Consider the following 11020-nt stretch of genomic DNA (forward strand, 5'->3'; position numbering starts at 1 on the left):
TAATGTCACATACACCTGTGTGCTTAAAATTGTTTAGGCTACTCTATCTGAAATATTTAAGTTATATGGTTTACATGGATGTCGATACATCTTATGATTCCATTTAATCAAGGTAAGTAATGAATTTCTGGACTAGCCACTTCAAAGGAGAACATATTAGCCATCAAGCAGAACACAGAACCCACAGCAGGACCCTGCAGGGAACAAGAGAGACCTGTAGGTTGCAAGCCTGAAAGTAGAATGTGGCTCAGAGACAAATTGTTCAAGAACTTTCACCCACATAGTTTTTATTATGCTTCCACAGATAACTATGGAAGCTGGGGAGTTAGTTTAAAAACAAGGGTAATAAAGTTTTCTAAATGAAAACTGGAGGTTCAGAGATCAAAAACTCAAATCCGCTACCCAGGAATCATTAACAAAATTAACATCCTTGAAAACTGCTAAGCCTTGGATGACAGCATGCAGGTTTTCTTTAATTTTTTTGAGGTATGTTGGTGAAGTTCTTCAGCTATAGTCCTGTTTAATAAGCCACAGATTCAATGATCTTCTAAGATTTAGAATTAAACTATGAACAACACAGATAATCTATAAATACAGATAGGTCCCTCATCACAAACTCTAGTGAGCTTCACCTATATAATGTCATTATTTCTTGCTTTAAGAAACCTCACCAGCAACAGGACTTTATTTGTAATGTTTTCCTTCTTTTTAGCACATCTTTCTTCAATAAAAGTAACATATTTCTTGGATTTTTTTCTTGAAACCTATTGAAGTGCATTCTTGAAGTTCTGTTCAGATTACTACATATGATCCAAGTAAATATAGAGCTAGTCAAATGGTGCTGATAAAGAATCCAGGATTAATTCAGCAGGACATAGCTAAACTTGTAACTAAGAACATAAACTCTGACAAGGTGAGCACCTGCTTAGCTGATGTGCTCTAGGGCATCAATACTCAAAGTGTGCTCTACAGAACAAGAGCATTTATACCACAGGACAGCTTGTGAGCAATGGAGCATCTCTGCCCTGCCCCATAACTACTGAGCCAGAATCTGAATTTTAACAAGAACCCAGGGGATTCGCATGCGAATTAGACCTCAAGAAACATTGTTTTAGCAACACATCAGAGCTGCATCCAGCTACTAATCAATCTCTATCTTCCTCCTTCCCTCCACTTTCCCTCTTTTCTTCTCCCCCTCTTTCCCCTCTAAAGCACTTATCCTCATCTCTCAGCTACCCTGAACTTTCCCCTGTGGGAGTTTCTGGTTTTGTCTGTGGGTTAGACATTTTGGGGGGATGTGAATGTCCCCTATAGTACACATGTATTGTGAGATAAAAGGAAGCCCCCTGCCATAAACTCCCACATGGCTCAGTGTGTCATATTATTGGATTGTTCCTTAAAAAAGTACAAAATCTAATCCAAGGCCAACCGGAAGTGGGGAGGAGAGGACAGATACATATCAATGATCAATGTTCTGACAATGATCAGATTGTCAAGGACAGGCTCTCCTTATTTGTGGTTGGACCTGAGAGGTAGGAGTTTCTGCAGATTCAAAGGGAGGAGAACTGAATGAAATGATAGGGAGAGTCAAAAACAAGGGGAACAATGAATAAGCAGCTCAGAGAGACACTTTATCTAAGCTGCCATCTTTTCCCTCATAGACCACTGCAGTAACCTCCAAAATCACCTCCCTCCCTGACCCTGCTCATACTCCCTTCCAAACAGAGTGGGAGCTAGAGTGAATTCCTAAACACTTAGCCACCTTCCATCAAACATGTAATAAGATCCACCACTTCCCCATGACCTGAAAAGCCCAGTAGAGATGGAGCCCCTGCTGCTCCCTGACCTCCGCCCCCGACTTGTCCATTTCTCAGTAAGTGTCAGTCTCTCACCTGCTCTTTTCTCCTTACACACATTATGCTCTCTGCAGTATTTAACTTTGGCCCTCTGCATGAGACACCCTTTGTTGGCCACCTCTTTCTCAGGATGGTGGAAGTCATCTTTGGACCATTTAATACAATGTCTTTCTTGGTAACCACTCTCTTTCCTAACACTCTACAGAATTTTATGAAGAGCAATTCATATCTGAAAATTCAACTCCAAGGGTGGCTGTCACCATGCTCTTCTTGCCTACTGCTCAATCCTAGAGTCTTGAGTGGCACCAATGCATAGTGAGAACTCAGTAATTTTTTAAGTTATTAATAAGTGCTTTCCTTGTTAGATTCACGCATTATCTCATTTAATATGCAGTACAACTCAATAAGTTTTGATATTAAAATCACCATTTTATAGATAAGGAAACTGAACCTCCAAAAGATCACTTAGTAAAAGCAAGCCTAACATTCAACTCCAGGGCTTTCTAATGTCAAAGAATTGGCTCTTTCTGTATCCTAAAATCAGTCAGCCTGATCAAGGGGTCCCAGATGGAGGTAATCTGTCAAGGGTATGAATGCGCAGAAGGAGGAAACTGCATTAAATGAACTTTGGAAATACTTTATAAATCTTGTTTCTTCATTTCCGAGAGTCTGCAGACAACTTTCAAAGGGATAGAAGCATGCACTTGACAGTTATCTACATTCTTTAGTTTGGTTTCAGTTCCTAAAATAAATTCTTACTTGTCTTCAATTAGAAGCTGTTTTCTCAGATGTATTATGATTTTTGTTAATTTTTTTTAACAAAATAGGGACTTTGCAGTAAGGTCTTTGCATAGTGGAGAAGTGGGGAAAAATTGGGCTTCACCTGTGACATCCCTGAGGGATATATTTCTGTAAGAACTATGGGAAATATAAATATTCTCAGATTTTATTATTTAATTTTTTTAGTTGTTTTATTCCTACTCTTTTTTTCTTTCCATCTCTAAGTACACTCTGTGTGTCTACATATACACATACATATTCGCACACAAATATATATATATTTGTAAAATATTTTTTCGTCCACAGGTGGTCTCCTAACTCATGGTGCATGTGAAATATCAAAGGATGAAATTCCCAGTAGAGCACTGGCTTATGAATCCCAGAGCACAGTAAAATGTAGAGAACAGGGAAAAAAGCATTGGCTGGGTCAGATTAAGTACTCATCTTGCAACATTCAATCTTCACATCATCTATTCAAGGTGACTAATTTTATTACCACCACCCCTAGGAAAGCTGAAACCAGAATGGAAACACTCTTTGCCCAAGGCTCACAGTCAGACAGTAGTAAAGTGGCATTCAAACTCATTCAGTCTCTCCACACTATTCCATACACTGCCTTAATAGAGGGCTTGAGTATACACATCCAGGGGTACTGATGTTCTCCTGGGCTTGGTGGGGAGAAAAATGTGCTTCATCCACATTTTGGGCATCACTTAATCAGAGCAAAAGAAGTGATGAGACTCATCATATGAATGGAAGAAATGGTGTAGATGAGTTCACACCTGACAAAAACAGAGCATATGACTAAATCAGTTGTATCAGACCTGGATAAGCGTCTGGAAGATTTAGGGGTATTTATTTAAAAGTGCAATTTTCTGAACCATACTCGTGAATCACAGAATGAGACAATTCACGGGTGGTTCCCAGGAGAGTGTATTTTTTAAATCATCCCATTTGATTCTAAGTTACGAAGTTCAGAGAACCATTGATTCACATAATCCTTCTGCTATTTCTGAATATGAATTCACCTTTTTCTTTTAGACTCAGCCATCTGTCATTTACTAAAGCTTAAACAGCTTTAGTGCTGTGTTATAAACAGAGAGAAATTAGAGGAGCTCATTATTGCCTTTCAGAAATTTGTTCATTCACAAATTCATTGATTCTAGTGTAGTGGATAAGAACATGGGTTCAAGAATCAGACTGCTTTTGTTTAGGACTCGGTGCTTTCTCTGCAGAGGGCCTGGGTTCAATCCCTGGTCAGGGAACTAAGATCCCACCAGCCACGCAGCAGGGCCAAAAAAAAAAAAAAGAATCAGACCGCTTTGGGGTGTAATGTCAGCAATGGTAATTACTAGTACAGTGACTTTGAACAAGTTTTTAAATGAATGCCTCTAATCCTCATTTACCTCTGTGTGAAATGATGACAGTAAAACATGGCATAATGTTTGACAGTAGTATCTACTTCATAAGCTTGCAGTTATGTTTAATTGAGATAATAAATATAAAGTGTTCAGGTAGTAACCAATATTTAGTAAATATTCAATAAGTACTCACTACTACTTACTGGCCATATAGTAAGAACCAATTCTTTGGCTAAATATAAAAAATAAAAATAGAAAGTGGAGTTGTAAGGAATATTTATATGTACAATCTATATACTTTTCAGGACATTTCTCTCACCATTATCCTTGAAACAAGCCATATTTAGAATGGCAAGTCATAATTACCTGTTTAAGGTTAGGAAGACAGAGCATTAGTTCCCCTTAATCATCTTCCATAACCAAGAAAAGGGAGAGAAATGGGTAACAACTCTTTATGAATTGGTCTCTGATCCCTTAAGATTAGGATTCTGACATTCACTTTCTCAGAAGTGCCATTTTCTAAAATTTTCTGGGTAGATAAATGATAGATACTACAATTGCTACTATAACTTTATTCCAATCCCCATTCAGTAGGTCTATATTAAATACCTATTCTGTCCTAGGCTCCACTGTAAAATTGTCAAGATCGCTACCTCATGGAGTTTACATTCTAATGAGATGTGGCAGTTAATAATAATAATAGTGGTAACAATTATATCAAACTGTGTGAATAAATAATTTTAAAAAACCAAAAGCTGACAAGGGATCCAGCTAATTTCAGATAAAGACAAATAAAGAACACCGAAAATAAATTTCAATGAAGCGAGGCTCACTATAATCATTAGAGTATAAAAAAGCCTTTAAAATCTCCTCTGATAAGATGACATATGAGTAGCAGAGACCAAATTAAAAAAAAAAAATCAATTGTGATTCTGGGTAAAAGAGTGAGGAGACTACAACTTGAAAGAATGCTTGATAATGAGGCCTAAATATCACATATCTCTCTCTCACACACACACACACACACACACACACACACACACAGAGTCAAAATCCTTCTGAAGCAAAGAGAAGATTGCAGTTGGGTGAGGGTTAAAGTAATGCATTCAGTGAAGAAATGAGTCTTCATTTGAGAAAAATTTGGATTGACACACAGAAATGGATCATATGCAAAATATGTATGAATGATTAATGACTACTGTGAATTTATAATCCGTAACTTAAAATTCACTTAGACATAAGAAGAGGAGGCAAATAAAAACATGTAACACAATGGATAATCAATACTCTGTTTTCAAAATTAAAATATGATGTTTTGTTCACCACATTAATTTCCTTAGCTTAAGATAGCTCACCGATGCATAATACCAAAAGTAATAAATGTATTTTGATAGTTATAGAATTTCATCTTTCCTCAAACCACCAACTTAAGTGATGCTCTTACAAACAAAGATATTAGGAAGAGGTGTCAGTATCAACATATATTTTCACTAAAGTATTACTTAAGCCTCTACTAAACAATAGTTACTGGAGATAGTTGCAGATCAATATTTCTATATCACTGTATAAAATGGTAAAACTAATAATGGGCTCTGCCTACTTAGCTGTGGCTTTCTTTTATATTTCTCTCACTATTCATTAATCTATAGATTCAAATGTCTCTCCTTTACCTTTCTATACTCTTTCCTATCACCTACCCTTCATTTATAACCCCAAACTGTAGCCCTGAGCTTAAGGACACTTTGAAAGTGTGGGAGTAGACATCTGCCCACACACTGGAAGAGGTCATTGTTGGAACTGAATAATGAAGTTAAACATACCCATTGTACTAAGATTTACCAGTAGTAGTAGTAGTAGTGATTAGGCAGAGAGTTTCACACTGCAATAACAGTGTGGTATGACTGTAAGCAAATTCTCGAGATCAATTGTTTCATGTGTAAATTTTTTAAAAAATGATTCACAAGTAATAAGATAGCACAAAATATACATTTGTTAGACTGTAACATTTGTCACCAAAATCAAGACAAAACACACAAGCCAACAGACACTGAACAACATTTTCCCACCAGACTATACATTCGAATAGTTATCTTTAAGGTTAGTTTAAAATTCAAGGTTTATATTATTTCCTTTAGCACCCAATTACGGCTTAATATAGAATAAGAGCAACTAGTTGCAACAGAGTTCTGCATGAGAAATTGTTTTTGACTCATCTCAGTGACAATATATAATATACAATAGTTTCCTCCACTTCTTAGGATGCCAAGGAGGATTCATGCTGGACTGGGAAAAATATTTGTTGGGATGAAAGGAAAGAAAAAATTGCACTATTTACCGAAGTGTCTCTAGATTCTTCTAAAAACAGACTTTCCCAGGAGTGGTTTTTTTCCAGAGTTCCTGCTTCCAGAAGGGTTCTTCAGCCTTAAAAATAAAGGGTTAGAACAAATGAATTGTAATATTTCTTTTACCTTGGAAACCACAAGTTTCCATTATTACGTAATTTCCTTTGAACTCTAAAACAACCATTTCAGGTGATTTGGGTATGTAGTAATAATAATGGTTAAAAATATGAACTCTGACAATAGACCATGTTCAATTCCAGTTTCACTACTAACCAGCTAGCTCGTTGACTTTGGGTGAGTTACTTCAATCTCTATGTGTTAGTTTCCTTGTATGTGAAACTGGAGCTAAGCATTATACCTACCTCAGAGGACTTTCATGAGGCTTAATATTAGTATGTGTAAGTTACACAGAACAGTGCCTTGTATATAATCCATATTTAATAGGTGTTTTTTAAAGTGCAACAAGATTATGCATTACAGAGCAGCTGAGCCTCTTGGACTCATGTATTCTAAAGATATGAACCATCAATAATTATCAGAGCTTACATAAGATATTTTTGTAGTGGAAAGAAGTAGAAATTGTAGCAGAAATCCAGCTACCGATATTTATGCAATCTTTTGTTTTCTTAATAATTTAATCTTCAACATCCTCATGTGTAAAAAGTTTTATGATCCTTTCCAATTTGAAACTTTCCAAAAGTGCCCATCAATCTGTACTGGTATGTAAAATTAATCCCATAATGAATTCTTAATCTTTAATTTCAAAGCTTTGCACCGCTGAATTTAAAAATACAATGTTTTTAAGGAGGGTTGAAATAATGCATGGTGTCTAATAGTGAAGAGCAAAGAATGAAAATGACACAATGGTTTTGTAGTGCAAAGAGATCATGATGTTATTTTAGGCTTATTTCTAAAATGTATCCTTATACATTTTTGAGGATTTTCACACCCAGCTAAATGGCTTATATTTAAATATAATAGATAACATTTTTCACATATGTTACCTATTTAATCCTTACCATAAACCTCTAGGTATGTCTGGTCCTACCAATCCAGCCTTCAAAGAGAGAATCTTGAGGCTCATCTGGTGAATATTTATCCCAAATATACAGGTAGTAAACAGAAGAGCCAGATCTCAAGATTAGTTCTCTGTATTTAAATTGAGTGCTCTTTCAATTTTTAATACACTGCTTTCCCCTACGAGTGAGGTACTCCTATGGATGAGTCATTACACGGTATATAAAGAATTATACTGATTATTCTTTTTTTTTTTTTTTTGCAGTGAGCTTATTAAATTTTATTTATTTATTTATTTATTTATGGCTGTGTTAGGTCTTCGTTTCTGTGCAAGGGCTTTCTCTAGTTGCGGCAGGTGGGGGCCACTCTTCATCGCGGTGCGCGGGCCTCTCACTAACGTGGCCTCTCTTGTTGTGGAGCACAAGCTCCAGACGCGCAGGCTCAGTAGTTGTGGCTCACGGGCCTAGTTGCTCCACGGCATGTGGGATCTTTCCAGACCAGGGCTCGAACCCGTGTCCCCTGCATTGGCAGGCAGATTCTCAACCACTGCGCCACCAGGGAAGCCCTATACTGATTATTCTTATAGTATAACTATGATAAGTTTTAATGTAACAGTATTAGAACTAGAAATAGTTTCTGTTTGTAGAAAAAAGTTTTTGAAGTCTTTATTGAATTTGTTACAACACTGCTTCTGTTTTTTATGTTTTGGTTTTTTGGCCGCAAGGCATGTGGGATCCCAGCTGTGCGACCAGGGATCGAACCCTCACCCCACGCATTGGAAGGTGAAGTCCCAACCACTGGACCGCCAGGGAAGTCCCTAGAAAAATTGAATTCCAGAAATAGTATCTATCTCAGGCCATATGACTTCACATGATGGACACCCATCATTCAGTTATGAGAGTGAAGAAGGTGGGGATTGAGACTATGGACTCCGCCACCTCATTACTTAAGAGTCCATTTCCACCCTACCAATCACTACGTGTCTGATTTGAGGCAATTACATAATCCCTCTGTGCCACACTTTCCTCAGCTGGAAAATAACAAGTTTGTATGTCATAGAAATTGTCATGAGGATTCAACTAATTAATCCCTATAAAGTGCCTAGAACACTGCCTAACACATAATAAATACTTGAAAAAGCATGTGGCTGAAAATGTTGATGCTGCTGAATATGTGCTTTCACTTAAAGAATGAGGAAGACTTTAACTCCATTAGTGGCTTGTATAACTGAAAATGAGTTCACTTTTGGCTCTTTGAGGTCATAACAGAACTAAGTCCTCTATGCTGCTTGCTGTTGTTTCACAATACTTACATGAATATCTGCTCAATCTTGAAAGGCAGCGTTAATCAGCATAGTAATCGCCCTGAGAAAGCTATAAAAACAAGAGTTCATCTATCTTTTTTCAAAGAATAGCACATCTCTGTCATTTTGAGCTCTGCCTCAACTTTACTCAAGGAACTATATCAGCAATGAAGATACTTTGTATTTTCCTGATCTTTATCTTCACCATATCTTGTGGTCCATCAGGTAATTTTTGTTAATATGGAAAAAGAGGGAAAGGCAACTGTTTTTTGTGTGTGTGTGTGAATGCTTTACTCTGGAAAATAAAACAAATTGTTGTTAGGAGACCCCATATGAACTCATAATGTAATTCACTAATGGAAGAGGCAATGAGTAGAACTGATAATTGAGACTATAATAGGAAGACAGTTACCAATGTGGTGCAATTAAACCTGTTTGTTGTTGTTTCTGATGAGACTATGACTCCTTACATGCTTCCTAATACCTTCTCTTTTTAAATGCAATTTAATGAACTGATGCTATAGCTGTTGTCAAAATTAATCTTTCTACTACTGGCCCAGTAATTTGTGGTAAGGGAGAGGGGTGTTGGAGTGGATGGCTATTTAGAACACAAAATATGTAGACTCTTTTATCCACATCCTTTTGTCTTTACTCTTGAGAAAGCATGCACAGATTAGATATTTACGAATATTCTATTTACAACAACAAAAAAGCTAATGGCAAAGGAAATATTGTTGGATAAATAAGTACTTATAGTGTACCAATTTATAGGCAATAAAATCCAAACTCTTTAATATAGTTGCCTGGGCATGATTTCAGAAGCAAAATGGTTTAACTCTATACTTTATACAACTTTATTTACTTATCTATCTATCTACCTATCTATTTATCCATCTACCTATGCAAGGGGATTAAACCTGGATCATGATCATAGCTACTTTCTCCTAGTTTTGCAGAGGAAAACAAGAGAAAAAACAAGAGGAATTGAAGAAAGAAAAAGACAATGTTACCTTGTTCGTGGTGCTTGCAAGACTTCATGCAACTCCTGGGAATACGTATTTACTGACTGCGATTCAGAGCCCTGCTGTGTTGTACGGGAATACATAATGCCAGTCAAACCCAGCACCACCACTAAAGCTTCTATAACTGTAAACTATACTCCTGCTACACTACGTAATACTACAGATGCAAGTTATATTTCTAGTACACTACGTAATACTAACGATGCAAATTATAATTCTACTACACTGTCTAATACTACAGATGTAAATTATAATTCCACTATATAACACTATATTGTAAATATATTATAAATAAAAATGAACTTTCTACTTTCTATAACTCTATTTTCACGTGTTGTTCTCTAGCCTTCTGGATTACGCAACCATATAATGACAGCTAGTGAGTTCAATGTTAGGTTAGTACAAGAGAAATAAAGAAGAATGGCAGCCTCTTCATTAAACTGGCAGAAGTTCTCCTCCACCCACATGGCAAAAACCCTCCATCCTTAATACTTCCCTTTACCGCTGGCCTATTTATTTGCCCTGTGCAGTAGCCTAGTTATTTTCATATGATCTTTTAAGTATCAGCCATCAGTCATAGTTTATGCTACCTTTCCATAGTTTCAGCAAAAATGCACTCGGGCCTTGGACACAAAGTCATATACATTTTATTCACATAATAAGACAGTATGATAATATAATTGTGAGAAAGAGCAATCAAACAAACCTCAAAAGGAGTAAAATGTGATGAAAATAAAAGTAAATTAAAAAATTTTGAAGGTATATTTTTTCTTCTGATAATAAGAACATTTGGAAGATTACAGAAATGTTTAAAGATGAAAAGAAATATCATTTCTAATTCTGCCATCCAGTGCTAACTAGTTATCCTAATCAATTTTGAACATAGGCAGCCAATCCAAGAGTCTTCTCTCCTGGGCCTTAAGAATTTATTTAACTACTTCACCTTATAATTCTGTATTTAGTGTTTCTGTCCTCATCCCTGTCTTCAATAAACTCATTGTGTTTCCAGTTTTCCACATTCCCCATTAATTTTATCACAATATTAAATTGTTAACATAAACTATCTTATAAATTATAAAGCTTTCCATCAGTAAATGCTTGACATTTAGAACCTAAAGTCTCCACTGAGTGTATTTTTTACATATAGCTATAACACATATCTGGAAAATACAAAAATTTAGGACAGAATTCTGATTAGAGGAAATGAAAAAAGTTCAATTTGAGATTTAAGAGGAAAAGGTAAGTCTCAGCTTTCTTCCTTAAAGAAATTGATGAACAACACAATCATTCATTAAGACATACAGTAAGAGGTGTAGATTTAAAGGAAACATTTATGACA

At 36.1% G+C, this 11020-nt stretch overlaps 1 protein-coding gene across 1 annotated transcript; it reads left to right on the forward strand.

The window, feature by feature from the left end:
• Positions 1–78: 78 nt before the first annotated feature.
• On the forward strand, positions 79–9948 carry DEFB113 (defensin beta 113). The gene is made up of 3 exons (XM_061197429.1): positions 79–112; positions 8771–8884; positions 9608–9948. Exons 1-3 carry the CDS (start codon positions 79–81, stop codon positions 9946–9948), a joined length of 489 nt encoding a protein of 162 aa, XP_061053412.1.
• Positions 9949–11020: the final 1072 nt, after the last annotated feature.

Source organism: Eubalaena glacialis, chromosome 7 (assembly GCF_028564815.1).
Source record: "Eubalaena glacialis isolate mEubGla1 chromosome 7, mEubGla1.1.hap2.+ XY, whole genome shotgun sequence".
NCBI lineage: Eukaryota > Metazoa > Chordata > Mammalia > Artiodactyla > Balaenidae > Eubalaena > Eubalaena glacialis.